Source organism: Lemur catta, chromosome 13, assembly GCF_020740605.2.
Source record: "Lemur catta isolate mLemCat1 chromosome 13, mLemCat1.pri, whole genome shotgun sequence".
Taxonomy (NCBI): domain Eukaryota; kingdom Metazoa; phylum Chordata; class Mammalia; order Primates; family Lemuridae; genus Lemur; species Lemur catta.
The window spans coordinates 58,472,475-58,491,482 of NC_059140.1; the positions used below are offsets into that span (position 1 = coordinate 58,472,475).

General features: G+C 36.8%; 1 protein-coding gene across 1 annotated transcript in view; it reads right to left on the minus strand.

Moving 5' to 3' along the window:
• Window positions 1-15,342: 15,342 nt before the first annotated feature.
• The window catches only part of SUGT1 (SGT1 homolog, MIS12 kinetochore complex assembly cochaperone), a 38,345-nt gene continuing 34,679 nt past the window's right edge, over window positions 15,343-19,008 (minus strand). Inside the window, exon 13 of the mRNA XM_045566791.1 lies at window positions 15,343-15,486. Within this exon, the coding sequence (XP_045422747.1) occupies window positions 15,385-15,486 (102 nt within the window). The 3' untranslated portion in view covers window positions 15,343-15,384. The remainder of the gene's footprint in view (window positions 15,487-19,008) is intronic.

Genomic DNA, 19,008 nt, shown 5'->3' on the forward strand with positions numbered 1-19,008 from the left:
GTTTCCTTTAATCGTCATGGCCAAAATAAAGTTCTGTTATTTGTACAGAATTCCTCAATTGTTCTTAACCTTTGTTCTTTCCAGTCTTGTAAATGTGTCCCCAGAGTTCCCAACTAAAAACACAAATAAATGAAAGGGCATATAATGGAATCTACCCGAAAGCAAGCATTTTAAGCCTCAATATGGAAGCTCATGGGGAGTTTTTTTTTTTTTTTTTTTAACTATATGACATCCCACTCTATTTAGACAGGGGAGTTCTTTATCTACGGTATATGCTGGCATGTGATTGACACGTGGCTAAACTTTGTTAAGAGTCAGCTCCAGGAAAAGAGTGAGCATGATGATAAAGAAGAATGTAGAGGAAGATAAATCAAACTTGGAGGGAGAACTTTATTGACATTTTGAAAAGCAGGTCTTCACACCCTTTTCAATCTGTTTTCAGTAAGTGGTCACTGGGTGTGAAGCAGCATAATGATCTTTCCCTTTGTAGTACAAATCAGGCTGCTGATGTAGTCCAATTACCAGTAAGTTACTCATCTATTTATAGGGCTGACAGTCAGTGTTGCTTGGCAGATACAGCTGAGGAGGAATAGCTTATTTATTTATAATGACATAAAGAAAGTCTCTCAGGAACAAGGACTGTCTTTAGGAATTGAAATATTAGATCAGGAAGATGAGCAGGTATTTCATATTTTTGACATTTTAGTTTTGAATCCCACAGTTTGAGAGATAAACAACTTTCCTAGGAAAGTAAGTCTTCCAAAACACAGGATTCTGAGATGACAGAAAGGTCTTGATGCCATGATCACACTATATTCCCATATTCTGAATACATAATAGTCTATGTCTGGTGTTTGTCAATTAAAGTCTGTAAAATGATACAGAATTTTACAAACCTGCTTATCAGATGAACACTTAGATGCCTCCATTTAATGGGAATATGCAACAAGCTAAGTCTCTGGAGAACAAAAGGATGAAGGAAATACACACTCTACAATGACATGTAATGGTCACACTGTTCTCAGGCAGCAGCTCCTTCCTGTAGTTATGAATTTTACATGTTTAGTCTTTAAGATGGTTGTCACTCTATTAACTAAGCATATACATGCCAATGGTTTTGCACACCATACTCCACCCCCACAGCTCAGCAACCTGTACTGGGTTCTAGAAATAAGTAAGAGAAAGACTTAGTGGTCCCATTCCAGAAGAGCACATGATCTCACAGGGTTCAATACACCAAAACTTTGATAAAGATAGAATCAATGGGCTTCTTGGAGAATGCCTACTCTAGGTTTTCAAGGATGAACCCGAGTTAGCCAAATGAAGGTGACAGAGGACGTGCATTTCAGGCAGAGGGAGTAGTTTGGATAAAGCCAGGTGTGAGGCTGCATGGTACAAGCAGGGAAACAAAGCATTCAGCTTAAGGTAGGAAATACCAGGATGGAAAGGTAGGCACAAGCTTTATCCTACATGGCATGTTAACTTGTGATTTTGTGTGTGTGTGTGCATGCGTGTGTGTGTATAGGAACCAATGAAAGGCTGCCAGCAAGGAGTTGTCTGGCTGGCTAAGTTTCCATTTTAGATGGCTCACCTAGGTAGTTTTCCATGTGAGAAGTGAGCAGGTGCCAGACAGGCCAAAGGGGCATGTTAGCAAGGAGGACAGCACTTCATAAGGGAAGGCTGCCTCTTGAACCCTTTTGAAAGCTCTATAATTAGCTGACAATACAGAAAATGAATAATTTACTTAACAGATAAAGGGATCATGTTATGTTACAAAAAGTCACTAATCAAAGATGTCAACAGAAAAAAAACATCTGAATGTTTTAAGGACAAGGGGAACTCAAGGTTGGATTAAGGGTAGGAATGACAGAAGTGAGCCAAATTGTGTTCAAAGAAGAAAACTAAGGATGTTTTTTGAAAGAGAAGAATCAAGGGGACAGAGGAAGCATTCAGTAAAGGAAGAGAGGACACTGTGGAAGAATACAAACTTCTTCACAACTTGGTACCGGTCATCCAAATTACCTTTAGCCAAGCCACTGTAAAAGTTGCAAACACAGCCCAGTGCCCTGCTGAATCTTGACTGAAATGTGTGTGTACACATGCATGTATTATTGATATTTCAGTATTTTACAGATAACTCATTCTCAGTGGTGGTATAAACCAAGCCTTATGGAACATCTCAGGTTAGATCTTGAGATCCTAGTTGACTCAGATTGGAAGGAAGGGATACTGTAGTCTTAGATGTGACAGTTGCCAGTCAGCCAGCACATGGAAAATGAAGAAAAGGCGTTGCTGAGTTTCAATTATGTGTGGTTTTCTTATGTGTGTTTTTTTTCCTGTTACTTACATATCTCATTGAAATATGCCAACAAGCTTCCACTGCAATTTAAAAAACCTGTTAACCTCATCCTTATACATCCCCCTTCCACCACTGCCTCAAATAACTGACACTAGTGAAAATAACCATTTAACCCACTCAACAGTTTTTTACATCAGATTTTATTGCACTCTGAAATACAAGCTACATTTTTACAAAATAGAAATTCTTTTTGAGAGTGGATTGATTTAATTTCTATATAAGCTAAATATGTTGATTTGTTTTATGAACATGTATTTTATAGAAAGGGTCACAATTTTTTAAGTTAACTGATTTTATTGAGGGGGTAGGAGAGAACTGACAAATCTACATGCACAGGTAGTCCTAACAGCGTATGTCAAACATGAAGGTGTAAATCTGAGAGTCAATAATACAAACTTCAGCACAAACAGTTTACAGGCAGAGTGTTTGGTGTTTATAAAAGAAAGCTGAACTCCTTTAAAAAGGCTCTTGTACATATATGCATGCTCATAATTCTATTAATATATGCATATATAGGTGTGCTTTGTTTTTAGAAAATCCAATACAAATCAAATTTACAAAACAGATTCAGTTAGTGTTGACTGACTAAAGGACTCACCATAGGTTTTATTTAAACTGCTTACATTCAAAAGTATTCAATTTACATATACAAAGGTACTTCCTGTGTAAGGTAAGTACATCTATAAATAAATACATTTATGCATGTTTAATCTAAATGTAGCAAACAGCTGAGGCTACTTTCTAAGGTGTTTGGCTTAGTGAACCTTTTTCACATCTTAATAGTTTTTAAATCAAATATATAGGAGTCAGTCTTTACCAGGGTATATGCAATCACCACAGAGTGATAAAATCAGTAATGGGACTGGCAATAGTAGGCCCACTAAGCTAATGTCAGCCACTAGTTATAATAAAACACCACATTATTAAAAACCATTTAAGAGGTTTACCCCACTAAATTCCCTCCATGAGTTTAGTAATTTACAGATGTTATATGTCATATTCCTGATCTCACCTTTGTGCTTGCTCCTTTGCAAAAATTCTCTTCACACTAAATTCCTATAATTGAATCAGAGCCCCAGAAAATTCAGCCCCTTTTCTATTCTCTGTACATGGCTGCAAAAATTCTAATAGCAACAAGATAGTTTGGAAGAAATACCTCTATATATTTTTTTTACCAGCATTGTATTCACAAATGTACTTGCCACTGCTTTCTTTTAATTGTAGCTAAAAAAAAAAAAAAGCTTGTGGTTTTCCTGTCTTTCAGCCTTCCAATTGTTTAATTATTTAATTGCTAAGAACTTTCTTTTCAGTTGCCTATAATTCATTAGCCTAGACAATTATCCTTCTTTTTATAATAAATTTGCCTGACACCAACATAGTTCAAGTCCTGTAATGAACTAGTTAAACATGAACTTTCTCTTAAGAGAACATAACGCTTTTAAAGGCAAGTGGTTTCTTTTAAATTGAATCTATATTTATGCCAGTTACTTACTGAGGTAACTCTAAAATTAAGTAGTTAAAAAGATCTCCATGGGATGTACCCTAACACACATCTATTCTGCCTACTCAACCAGTACTATAACTTTTAATATTCACTTAGCACCTATGTGTAATGAAAAAAGGCATCATCTGAGAATATTCCAGTTGCTAAGGAAGAAACAGTGCCTCATTATGAATCAGTATTATGCCATAGCTCTATGAATATTGAGTATTCTATCTAGTATCCTCTGCTTAATCCTAGTAGTATCTTAGCAGTGGTAAAGTAGTGTCTTCCCAAAATAGTTATTCTCAATTTGTTTCACTTTGATTCAAACAGATTTTCTTACATCATGTGCAGTGCCAGTTACATGGACTCAAAGACTTAATAAAAATGTTCCCCAAGGTTCCAACAAGGAGGAACTAGTCACTGAGCATCTCTCCTCTGCCTTTTTATTTCTATGTTAAGAAGGAAACAAATGCTTCAGAGGAGCAAGCCCCCAAGATGCTTTTTTACTCTTTCCTAAAATTTATTGGAAATAAGGCATTAAGAAGTGATTAGTGCTAATCTTACTTTATTTTTTTTATTTTATTTTTTTTGAGACAGTCTCACTCTGTCCCCCTGGGTAGAGTGCAGTGGCATCATCATAGCCCACTGCAACCTCCAACTCCTGGGCTCAAGCGATCCTCCCGCCTCAGCCTCCTAAGTAGTTGGAACTACAGGTGTGTGCCACCACGCCCAGCTAATTTTTAGTAGAGATAGGGTCTCACTCTTGCTTAGGCTGTTCTCAAACTCGAGCTCAAGCAATCCTCCCGCCCTGGCCTCTTAGAGTGCTAAGATTACAGGCGTGAGCCACCACGCCCGGCCAACTCTTTATTCTTTACTCTTTGAAATCACTGTGTTCTAAGAGCAATCCCCCAGGTCACCTGCTTCAAAACCATCAGTTCATTAAAACATTGCTCTACTGGACCCTACTCAAACCTGCTGATACAAAATCTCAGGAGGGAAGCCAAGAAGACCTGTATTTTTAAAAACCAAGTTTCCCAGGTGAGGGTTATTCACCAGTAAGTTTCAGAACTACTACCCTATATATATTATACAAAATATCTGTCTAATACTATAATTTTAGTTGCCTGATATTTTGGGCAACTGTCAGGTCAGTAAAGGATTAGGGTAAATAAGTTTTAAAAGAGTAAGATTCTGACTCTATCACCATCTGTGTGAGTTATGTTATATAACTGTTATGAAGAAAAAAGTGTAAGAGATAAGAAGATTGAGGCTTTAAAAAAAAAAGTGTATGAAAGCACTCTGGAAAAAATGCATCAGTAAAACCAAAGGTCTGGGTTAGATAGTATTTAAGATCCATTCTAGTTCTAGAATTTTCATTTTTCTTTGTTTTGTTTCCTCCTATCTACAGGAGATGGAATGCAAATACATTCCATTAAGAGAACAATAGGTTCCAAAGCTACCTCTAGTTTTGGCAGATGGCCCATAAAAACATGCTGATTTTAACAATTCTATTATATTAAACATAAAATCCTACACTACACTTAAATTTTTAAGTCCCTGCTCACAACTAGTCATTCTATTTAATCCAATCTTGTCTCAGTGTGTATACTCTGCTATAACTGGCCTTACATTCTAGAACAAGAAATAACTTTGCTACACAAAGATTATAATAGCATGTGCTATTACCTACAAATTAATGTGTAAGGAAAGAAAAGGCAGAAATAAGGTAAGTATTGACACTGAGGGCTTCCCATATACCCATTAAGTCATATAGCATAACTCAAATACACATCAATACCATCAAGGTATTTAGAATAAAACTGCACTGCAATCCCTGTTAGATGTATAACTTCCAGTTTTCATTCTAATACTGTCAAGTGTCAACACTTAACAGTAATTGCACTGACTAGAAGAAGAAAATTTTTTTGCATTGATACAGCCAAAGTGGCAAATTTATCTTACCCATTTTTCCCCCATTTCCCAACTCCAGTAAAACGACAGTAAAGGAATAAAACAAATATTACCCCTGAAAGACAAAAAGTATGGAAGAGGTTAGTACCGTACTCCCTAAGAGCAACACTGGGTTTCACAAAGGAGCAATGCTTTCCAAATGCTGAGGGAACGTTCTTTTTAACCTCAAATTCTACAGCCAATTGAACCATCACTCAATGTATGCTCACGTATAAAGGTGATAAAGACAATTTTGCTCACGTAAGAGCTCAAGTATATACACCCCTGCCACCCACTTTCTGTGGAAGCTATTGGAGGACACACTGCAGCAAAACAAAAGCAGAAACAGGAGAATGGTGAGGGAAACCCTACTAAGAGACCCAGATGAGAGTGCTACAGAGACTGAGATTTGGGGGGAGGGGTGCAGGGAGGCCATGGTTGGCTCTGAGGACTAGATGGAGAAGAGAGCAGGAGACGGATGCTTTTCACTGCAACATTTTTAGTACCATTTGATTTGATTACATGTACATTTGATAAAAATTTGATAATTTTTAAAAAGCATGACAACTGATAAAATTTTGACAGCACAGTGGACAAGAGGATTTCATACGAAGCTGGGACAAGCCCTGGCCCAAGCCACTACCATCTCACCTATACTACCCGCAAGGCCCTGCATGGTCTAGGACCCCCACTTTCCTCTCTCACTCATCAGTGATCACAACCCCAAGTTCCCCGGCCTCCGGCTGCACAGTGTCCTCAGCTTGCCACGAACACGTGAGGCGCACTCCTGCATCGGGGCCCTCACATGGGCTCAAAATAGCCTCTGAACGTTACCTTATTTATTTTTTAATTCATTTTTAAATTTCAAAATATTAAGGAGGTACAAATGTTTTTGGTTACATGGATCACGTTTGTACTGCTTGAGTCATGGCTGTAAGTGTGCCCATCACCCAAATAGTTAGTGTTCACTGCACCCGTTAGGTAGGTTTTTGCCTCCACCCCCCACCCCCCTGCTTGATTTCCAATGACTTTTACTTCCCTATGTGCACATGCGTGCTCATCAGTTAGTCCTTAACTAATTTAGTTAGAAAGTAAACTTCAGTCCATTCTTTCAAAGACATACATTTTTGTTTTAAAATAATGAATACAATTATTAAAAAAAAAAATCCCACCCAATCAGGACCCCATCCTCCAGAAAGGAATCTCTAAATAGTAAAACAAAAAATACTTGGATACCATACTGGTTTTGATTAATTATATAACTGTTATTCCCCCTAGTAATATAGACAAATTTAGCTCTCATGGTCATGGGTTAAAAACTTACTTAATTACTATTCTGCCAGGCACGGTGGTGCACACTGTTACGTCTCAGCTACTCAGGAGTCTGAGAAGGGAGGATCACTTGATCCCAGGAGTACAAGGTTGTAATGTGCAATAATTGTGCCTGTGAATAGCCACTGTAACACAGTAAGACCCCAATGTCTTATAAAAAATTAATACTCATATAATTGATGAAATCAATTTTAAGGGCATATTATTAATAAAAATATATTTTTATAAAACTATTGTTTGGAGTGAACAGTTCTAATACTTGAGTACCTACTATGTGAAGGGCACACAGCTGTGTATCAAAGATCCAAAGCTTAAGCAAATAACACTGTCACTGAGCAAGGTACACTAGGTAAAACAGACATAGCTGCAACTAACCCCAAAGCGTGACAATGTGAGAGGTACCATAACAGGGGTACAAATAAGGCATCTCCACATCACAGCCAGAGCAGAAAAGCATTCCAGCAGAGGGCAGGGAGTGGGGAGGTTCCTAAGAGTGCCAACATTCTAAGTGACGATTTACATAACAAAGAGAAGAAAGGAAGGGCATTCCATGCAGTGATAAGACCCTGAACAAATGCATGCATGCAGCCATCCAATTTTGAGGGCCTATTCTGTATGTACCACCAGGGGCTGCAGATAGAAAGATGGAAGCCATTCCCCTGCCCTCAAAAAGCTCAGTCACGTGGAGGAAGAATGAGTCAACTGTGATGCAGTGACTTGATAAAGAGCTAATAGATCAGCATTCTCAAACATGCTCATGAGACATGTGGTTTTGCTATGAATCTGTAAAAGCATCCAATGATGCCTCAAATCATAAGCAAATAACCCAATCCAACTGCCATAAAAATCAATCCGTGACAAGAGTAGCACAAGATTACACAGCTTTCCAGGAGGTAGCACACGAACAGTTTTGACACGTAAGCAGGAAACTGAAGATTTCTAGGTGGGGTGGAAGGAGGAATGAAAATAATGGCCTATTCAGACACAGCAGGTCTGCAATCTAAAAACAAAGAATGTACAATAGAAATTACATGTGCCCCCAAAAGCCTAAAATATTTACTATATATAGCCCCGTACAGAAAAAGTTTGCTGATACCTAGAGGATTCTTGTGTGGCTGAAGCTTTGATACACAGCAAAGCAGTGACAAGAAATGAGGCTAAAAACTTTAGTTGGGGTTGAATTATGAAAGCTCTTGAATAGCAGGTAAAACCCAGACTTGTTACCCTCCCTCTGAGGAATTCCAACACTCAATAGGACTGAAGGGGGGGGGGGAACAAATCAAGGACTTTATTTAAGTAGCATTGATTATTTGTTCTCTAGGCCAACATAACTGGCATTACATAAAATTTATTGATTGTGTACTTTGAGTCAGGACTTAAGTTAAATCCTCACAATCCTGAGAGGTAATTATCATCTAGTGTTATAGATAAGACAAAAAGTTCAGATGGGTTAAGTCATCTGCCTTCAAAAAACATAATTATTAAAATATCAGACTTGGATCAGAAAAAGATTCTAGATTCACTAGAGTAGTGCCCTTTCCACTACAAAATAACGACTGCCTCTGTGGGAGAGTAGAAATTTAAGAAAAGAAAAAAGAGAAATAGAAATCAATTGCTTTGCAACTTACAGTAAAATAGTAAGGCCAAGGAAACAATGCATTGAAAATACGCATTCAATTTCTTAGCATATTTCATACCCTCTAGATATATATCCCTAGCCTAGGCTAGGTAACTTGTAAATGTGTTCGCTTTTACTCAATTAAAGCCACAGAAAAGGTCAATGCTAGAGTACAGATGATCAGCAAAAAGTGGTAGCTAGTGGGAGCTCCCCAACTGAAAGTGAGTTTATCATAGTAGCGTCCATACACTTATCTTTACTCCACACTGATTCTTTCGAGGGGAAGGAAGGGCAAATAGGATTGATGAACTCTTGTAAAAACATCTATCAGCTTCTCTTCACTGACAGGAGTAACAAGACAGAATTTGCGGTTTACAAATGGTGATTTTGTATCTTGTTTTTTTAAATCCTAATTGTTTTACTTTCTGTTTTGAGATATGAAGTTAAAACAGAATTAAAATCAGAGAACTTCTTTCTGAAAGAAGCCTCGTAACACTCTACATACAGCTTATATTTTCTTCTACTATTGTATTTCGATTCTTTTGAAAGTGCTAATAACAATATACATTTAAGCTGTTTAAGTAAATTAAAATGATTCAAATTTATTAAAAACTTTTCTGTGAATTCTTATGCTCTCAAAAGTACAGATTTTATAAATTATACTAAAAATTTTTAATTAGGTGATATACCTTCACTCAGAAACAATCCCAAATCTTGAAAGACTGAACCTATAACACACAAAAGGCTTTCTCCAAGATTTAAGCCTCCTGGCCTAAATGCATGATCTTACTCATCTGATGCTACCTGTAACATTAAGCACTGCTCTTTGCAATTCACATAAACACACACATAATTCTTTATTCAAAACCCTAGAGGCCAATGTGCTTCTGAATTGAAAATCTTGGATTTTAGAAGATATACCATTTACAGTGGTGCCCCCTCATCCATGGTTTCACTTTCTGCAATTTCAGTTACCCTCAGCCAACCCCAGGTGGAAAATAGGCAAGTATAGTATGGTAAGATTTTGCGAGAGTTAGACCCCCATATTCACATACCTGTTACTATGTTGTTATAATAATGCTATTTTATAATCTCTTACTGTGCCTAGTTTATAAATTAAGCTCTGTCATTTTATCACAGGTATGTATGTACAGGAAAAAACGTATCTATAGGGGCATCCACTGAAGGTAATGGAAGGTATTCCCCACAGGGAAGGGTGTACTACTGTATTATGTAACAACTTTACCAGGATCTGTGCTAGCATTCTTTAACTGAACATTAGTATTTCTACAGCAAAATGAATTATTAGTTATTACTATTCATATTGTAAGTTCAGATCAGGTTTTGTACCACGTGTCATACACATGCATAAAAACCTTAGTATTGTGAGCCTTTTGGATTAAGATAAATATTATGAAATTATACAAACCCATTCAACTCGTAACAGTGCCTTAGGTAGACACTATTATCATCCCCACTTTATAGATACAAAAACTGAGGCACAGAGATATTAAGCACCCCCCCCCATTGTCACACAGCTAGTAAGCAGAGTAGCCAGGATTTGATTCCAAGCAGGATGGGCTTCAGAATCCAGGGGTTTAACCACAGTGCAATACTGCCTTTTAATGTGCTTAACTAAAGCAATAAGCATATAGCATGTGGAATAGTACTGCTATTATTCAGAGCTTTTGTGACTGCATTGCACAGTATAGTTTTTAAAAACCCACAAATAGGCATTAAGGACCATTTTCCTAACTCCTTTCTGATAAACTAAAAATTGCCCTAAGGCAAATTATACTGTTATTGAAACATCTTTTTGTATAACTGAATCCTGGAATCATAACAAAAAATAAAAATTAAATAAAACAAGTATCATTGTAGAAGTTAAAAATACAAATTTGAAGGCCCAGCACAGGTAATATTTAGAAGACTCCAGACAAGCCAAAATTCAGAATACAGATAAAATGTAACATGATTGGGAAAAAGGAACTAACCTAAATCACTCAAATTTTTTTTAAGAAACCAGTGATATACAAATCCTAGCATAATCCTAGGAATAAAACCTTGAAACAATCTCAGCATTTGTACAATGAAAACGGGTATGAGAGATCCCAAGTTAACAAGATTTTGATCAGCATGATGTGCCAGTCTTACACTGGCAACAGCTGTTAAGGGAATCCTGTTACTCTGTAATGATCTGGACTTGAGAAAAACAGTACCTTCAACACGCATCAGACTACTTGTTCGCATCACCTTCTGTAAGAGGCAAAAGGTTTGGATTCCTAATAAGCTTTCCTACTTAAGAAAGTGAGGAAAATATTTTAATCTTTAGGAATATACTTTCCCAGCTCATGTACAAGAAGAATCAAATAATTCTTCCACCTTGCACATTCTCAACTTCATTTTCAGATAGCTGATTTAGTGATAAAATCATTCATTGCACACCCAATTCACTCACCTGAAGAGGGAATCACAAGTAGTTCCATCATTTACCAGTGGAGTGAATTGGGGCAAAGAACCTAACTTTGGCCTCATCTTTCTGATCTGCAGTAATGGGATGCTATCACTACTTCAAAGGGCTATTATAAATGAGGTAGTGCTACCCAGCCCATAAAAATGCTAGTAGACGGTAGCTACCACTGTTTGCTTTAGTGAGTTAGCAATATGTATGATTTTAGCTGCTTTGGGGTACAACTTCAGCAAGGTAGGAAAAGAAGATAAGAGTTAAATTAATTTCAGAAGCAAATCATAGGGATGGCCCCAAACAGACAAGATCAGGTGCGTTCACAGTGATATGGCCATAGACGATGGCCCCAAACAGTAACATGTGTGGGTAAAATCAGTATCTCCAATTTGCTCACAAAGTCCCGCAATAAAATCTCTTGGTATGTGTAAAATGATCTTACAATTAAAAAAAAAAAAACAACACACAGTTGAAGACCAAGCAAACCAGATCAAAATATATGATTCCTGTTATTTGAAACTACATATGATCCTTTCTTGCACAGAAACCAGTATATATTGCCCTTTTAGCTTTTTCATCTTTCTGCTCTGATTCCTCTAAGCAAAAATAACTAAAATTCATTTTTTATTTTATTTTTTTTTTGCAGACAAGGTATGTTGCCCTGGATAGGGTGCAAGAGCATCATTGCTCACTGCAACCTCAAACTCCTGGGCTCAAATGATTCCCCTGCCTCAGCCTCCCAAGTAGCTGGGACTACAGGTGTGTGCCACCACACCCGGCTGGTTTTTTCTGGTTTTTGTAGAGATGGGGTCTCACTCTTGCTCAGGCTGGTCTCAAACTCCTGGCCTCAAGCAATCCTCCCATCTCGGCCTCCCAGAATGCTAGGACTATAGGTGTGAGTCACCATGCCCAGCCTGAAATCCATATTCTTATGTGGCTGCAGTAACAGGCTGAGCATGAAGGTACACTTCTTTGGAGCTACAGAGAATAAGTAGCTCCAGTAACTAACAAAAACAAACACACCATCCAGAAATTTTCTACCTACTTTTGGTAGTATCTGTAATAGCCACAGGTCAGAGAGATGTACACTAATATGGACAGGAAAGATCCCAAAAGAATTGAAGTGCATTAGGCTGACCAGATGGTAAATTAATACACAATTTTATTCTGGGTCAGTGACCTATTTCAGAGATCAACTACCCAATCTGATATGTGGTAACTGGGGAAGAAGAAGAGGAAAGTAAAATGGGAAAGAATAGCCAAAAATATGTTAGTAGTGGACAGCATTAAAATTTCTACCTAAACTATTCATAATAGCATAGTGATAGATCTCCATTTAAAATGTTTACTTGAAATTCACCTAGAAAATTTACCTACAATAGTCCAATTATTTTCCCTTGTCCTGTACAGTTAGCCTGTCAAGAAAATATGAAGTTTTTCCAGACTTAGGGAGACAATAACAATAATGCTTCAATGTTCTGCAGTTAGTGAATATCACAGATCTAAAGAAGGAAAATGCTAAAAAAAAAAAAAAAAAATTGTAGTTAACACAAGCCATCCTCTCTTCTCTATTCCATACAAAGACAGAGAAAATAGATTATGTTAAAAAAGTGGCAAGTGTCAATGCTGAATGGGTATTAAGACTTAAGACAGGAAATTATCAAAACTGACTTTGATGTTTCAAACTTGTGGTACAGCTATCTAAAGTGATTACTAGATAGCAGAGTTCAAAGATGATTATCCCATTCAAGATTCTTCGAAGAAAGTGGGAGAATTCTGGGAAGTCATCAAGTTGCACATTATTACAGTAAGCAGAGCAGATGAAGTCTCTTGAATTAAGAAAAAAATGTATTCCAGGACTGAATCTTAAAAACAAAAAGAAATGCTAAGAGAAAATGATGCACATTCTGAAAAAACAAAAGGCTAAATAGAGCACTAAGAGAACCAAAATTGGAGAAATGAAAACTGGAAAGAGACCAATCAACAGCTACATTGGGATAGCAGAGAACAAGGATATAATTAAGAGACTGTTAATCACAATGAACTTTTTGTTAACTTTCTGGAGGCTTACAAGTTTCCATTATTTAAAATGGTGAAACAGATGCAGTACTTTTGGGCAGCAATCTACCCTTTTTCTCAAAATTCCCTAGATCTATAAATCTAATGTATTTAAATCAGGTGCATTTTATAATGCTTTTTGTCATATATATTAGGAATTCCATTTAGACCAGCAAAATCCTGAATCCCACGACACTAAGCAAACCTAGTCAATAAGTAAGCATATTCTAGATAATGGATCCTTTAAAATACAAGCAAAAATAGTAGATTAAAAAAAAAAACTTCTATTATACTAGTGTAATTTTTAAGAGAGAAAAAGTTGCAAAAATATTTCCTTATTTAGAATATGGACTTTTAACTCTAAGACCCTATAGATTATAAAGGAACTAAGACATAACGGTCTGAATCTGCTGAAGCTAGTTAGTGACAGAGATGTGCCAGAGCTATGGATTCTTGTCTCTGGTGTAGTGCTATACGCAACTTTGCTTCTGTACCAATAGTCTCCCCAGCCCAGCCCAGCCCACCCCACCCCTGGTTTAAGATTAATGGTACTGAGAAAATTCAACATACAGAATACAAAAGTCACGATCCTGCTTCTCTAAGGAGAAAATTTTAGAAATCCACCCAAGCAAGAACTTAATTTTGCCTTTTTTCGGTGTTCAAGAACAAAGTACCTTGTAGTTCTAAGTGGGCAGAAGGACAAATGAAAACTTCAGCACACTTAAATAAGCTGTAACAACAGGTTTGGGCACTATCTGGTATTACCTCACTGCCACTTTCTTTACGAACTCCCCTACAACTCATATCAAAAGGCCTAGAAGGAAGACCTGAATTCCTACTCTTTCAGAAGCTGAAATGATGGGATTTTTGCCTTCCATTCACTCTACCCTCAGCTCTGAGGGTATAGAGTAGAGCCTCACCACAAAATTGTTAGTGACACCTAACAAAGCAGAGACCAACCTCTGAGGCATTATGGCTGAGAAAACTATGGTCAGAAAGATCTACAGGCTATCCATGGCCTATACTTTATCACAGCTGAGACTGTAAAGAATTTTAATCACAGAACACTTTTTGTGTCTCAAAACTATATTTATAATGAGTTTATTAGCATTCAACCATTTCATAATTCCTTCACGAATGTTAATTTTCTCTCTGCTACATTATAAACTCTTTAAAGTTAATAACCATTTCTTTTACTCTTTGTATTCCCATGGTATCTATATATTCTAGGCACAAGGTAAATACTAAATACATACATATTAATATATTCTCACAGCAGCTCCACAACCACTGAAACCCAAGCAATCATAGGGATGTGAGATTTTCTAATAAAGGAAAAAAAACATACAAAAACCTCCCACCCCAGTGCTGTACTTACAAGAATCCTGCTGTGGCAAAAGCAGCAAAAAGTGGAGCTGGGCTTTCCTAGATTCTTCTTTGCCCCAGCTTTACAGATTATCCTCAATTGCAGTGTGTCAAACTCAGGTATTTATGTTTTACACAGAGATTCACAAAGTAAGGACCAAAATATCTCAGTGCAATTATAAGTTACAAATACTTCCCATAAAAAGAACTAAATGGGAATTCCCTATGATAAATAATTTCTCAAAGTTCTCATTAAAAACTTAAGAAAAAGGTAAACAAACCAAACATCTTCATAGAAAAATTGTATTTACAACTCCATTCAAAAGCAGTTTTTAAAAGCAAACACAATATAATACTGAAGTTGAAAAATCTATGCTCATCCAAAGCTGCCAGGTCTAATAAATTATTAACAGAATACTGCATCAAAAATAAGGCAATAACCCAAAATATACCATTAAAGATTTCTCCACTCCCACAACTAGATAGAATTAATCAATCTATCTAGTAGCAAATGACACTTCATTCAGTTTCAGCATGTCTAAAATCCTTAAGGACAGAAGTGATAAAATGTGATCTTCATTCTTCATTAGACTCTTAGAACACTTAAGGGAAAATAATTTTTAAAGCACAAAGAGGTAAAGAGGTATAATCTTTCAAAAAGATATTCAATGTTCAAAATTCAAGAATGCAATATCAATACACAATGGGCATCAGGTGAATATATGCAATACAGTAAAAGCAAATTAATTTATTTAGTATTTTTTCCATTCCATATCATCAGGAGGGTTGATTTCAACTTTCCTTTTACCTACATCAGACCAGTTGGTACTCAAAACTGTACCACCAGACTCCATCTGCAATAAAAAATAAAAGTAGATCAATTTCTGGACCACAGAATATTTTCCTTAAAATGCTACAAGCATAATCTCAAATACAGGCTTATAATATATAGCTCAACATAAACTCCATGGTTTATATATACATATGTGTGTGTGTGTGTGTGTGTGTGTGTGTGTGTGTGTGTGTGTGTATAAATAAAAATAACAGAGGCTAGGGTCAGTGGCTTACACCTGTAATTCTAGCACTCTGGGAGGTTGTGGCGGGAGGATTGCTTGAGGTCAGGAGTTCGAGACCAGCCTGGGCAAGAATAAAATCCCGTCTCTACTGAAAATAGCAAAAATAGCCAGTTGACTAAAAATAGAAAAAAATTAGTCAGGTGTGGTAGTGCATGCCTGTAGTCCCAGCTACCAGGGATGCTGAGGCAAGAGGATCTCTTGAGCCCAGGAGTCTGAGGTTGCTGTGAGCTAGGTTGATGTCACAGCACTCTAGCCCGGGCAACAGAGTAAGACTCTGTCTAAATAAATAAATAAATAAATAAAATATATAATAGATTACACACAAAATATATAGCTCAATATAAACTCAAAACAATATTTTTATTTAATCTTAGCCTTTCCAGAGTGTTCCACAAAATCTGAAAAGGAAACTCAGGTAGGAACATCATGTTCACATACACTGCCATAAGGTACCATATCCCCCTCTGATAATCAAAATAAAGGTATATGTGAAAAAACTACCTTCAAGTGAAAGTAAAATTGTTAATAGTTCCCAAAGAAAATGAGTGTTGTAATCTCTTTTGCTGAAGACAGTAAAGCCCAGGCAAAATAAACTATTTCTATACCAGTTGAACAGAACTTTAAAGGGCTCTACTGTATACTTCCTCTGTGCCAAACACATGCAAGCCTACTCTGAATTTTTTTAAAAATCAAGGTACATACATGCAAGTACACAAAGTCTGTGTCTCAGTGAAGAACTGATTACCTATTTACCATTTACTGTATATATACCACCTACCAACAACTCTAGTATATTCATAAATATATTTATAAAAAACTTCTGGGCATTTGTTATCTTAATGCAGTAAGAATTCACTGACTTGGATCATGGCAAAGACCAGTGTAAATTATTAAAATCTAAATATTTTTAAATAATCAGTTGTGGTTTTGGCAAATGTATAACGTTACATACCCTACTATTACACTGGAATCTCAATGTAACCCCACATCCCACATGCTCTGCCAAGCTCCCTTACATTGCAATGCCCTTCTCCATCCCAGTTCCTTTTGTATCTAGTTATCCTCCAAACATGAATAGTCACCATCTCTCTACAGCCTTCTTTGACCTCTAATCAGGACTCGATTCTTAAGAGAATTTGTCTTCTGTGTGAGCCTGATTACCATTAACATAACACATATCACACTGCACTGTTGAAATTTAACGATTTGCCTTGTTTTATCTGCTTTCCACACTTCAACTAAAGCTGAGAGCTCCTCAAAGGCAAGGGGTATATTTTCCTAATATTTACATCCTACTTCTAAGCACAGTGGCCTGGCACACGGTGGGCTTCAAATAAAATGACTGAATTAAATGTGGCAAGTCTGTATAATAAACCACCCCTAAGAAGACCTTCAGTTACAAACCTGAAAGAAATGAATTTAGTTTATAATCTGACCATATTCACTGATAACACTTATTTCCCCCTTTTTTCCTTACAGACTTGCAAGGCAATTTAGCATTTCCCTCTGAATATTTTGTACATATTAGTCTTTTGTCACAATTAGGGAAATCACAGAGGACAAAGTCTATTTAGTTTCTTTTGTATTCCCATAGGACAGAAGTGAGCCCCTGGTATGTTTCAGGTCAATGCTGCCACACAGACACCTTGTTTTATGGGTACAAATGGTTTGCTTACAATTATCAAAGTTTCTATACGAAAATGGATACAGATTCATTAACACATCTTTGATTTAACATACTGCTCTTTCGTCCTGCACACTTTTAAAAGTCAAAAGTGAAATTGACTTCCCTTCTGGGAAGATCGAGTGTATGTATGTATTTTGCCTATTCTTCCCACCAAGTAAAACTAAATATCCTGGACCGTACACAGATAAGAAGGTAAGAAAACTCTGATGTCAAAGCATTAGGAAAAGACAGCCCAGTAAGAAAAACAATTTTTAGACAATAATCACTCTATTCCAGCTAAACACCACAGAAAACAATGTGGCCTTCATCCCCACCAGGCCAGCACTTAAGGACCTAGAAGGCCCCAATGTGGCCTTAAGACCACAGGTTCCAGACTTTCACTTTGGTGTAGTGTCAGTGGACACTACACCCTCAGTAGTCAACAGAACTCCCATCCAATCCCAGCAGTAACAAGGAGATACCCTGGAGCATTAACAGAGGTCAACAGGGTACCTGGGCATCTATCTCCGCCTGGAAATAAAAAGGTAGCACCTTGCCTTCCCCTGCCAGACTGGTGTCAGAGAAAGCCAACTAAAACAGAAGATTTAAATATGATACAGAGCGTCAGAATATGAAAATTTCCAGGTTTCTACTGAAAATCACTTGTTACTGGTGGAAAACACCAAGAACGAGGAAGATCTCAAATTAAATAAAAACAAAAAAAGGTAATTAACAGATGCCAGCATTAAGATGACAAAACCGCATGTAAAAATTACCTGACAATGGTTCATCTGAAAAAGATTATCAGTCATAGTAAAAATGCTTCAACAAGAAATTATAAACTCACTTGGAACCTATGGGGGAAAAAGCTTCCACAAAGAAACAAAGATATAAAGAACCAAATTCATGTTTCAGAATTTAAAAATACAATAATTAAAATAAAAAGGTCATGAATGAACTCAAGAGCAGAATAGAGGGGACAGAGAAAGAAGCAGTGAACTGGAAGACAGAACATTATAAATTATCTTACATGAATGACTGAGAAAAAACAAGACTGAAATAAAATGAGTAGAACCCAAGGGATGCATGGGACAAAAGAGCTAACATTTATGCCATCAGGTCCAGGAAGGAGTGGACAAGGAAGGCAGGTCTGAAAAATTACTCAATGAAATAATGGCTGATAATTTCCCAAATTTGGCAAGAGACAGACAGACATAAACCTGTAGATTCAAGAAACTGAACAAACCCTAACCAGAATAAACCCAAAGAAATCCATGCCAAGACAGAAAGTCTGTCACCAAGAGACCTACCCTAAAGAATGTCTAAAGGAAGTTCTCTAAACAGAAAAGAAACAATAAAAGATGGAAGCTTGCAACATTGGGAAGGAAGAAAGGTAACTGAAAATATGGGTAATGCAAAAGGGTTTCCTTTTGAGTTTTCTAAATTATGTTTAACAGTTGAGTAAAAACTGTAACACTATCTTATGTGGTTCTAAATGTTAAGTAGAGAAAACATTTAAGACTATTATATTATACATGAAGGAGGGTAAAGAGACATAAAGGCAGGTGAAGTTTCTATACTTCACTTACGAGCTAATAAAATGACAAGTCCAGTAGACTGTGACAAGTTATGCA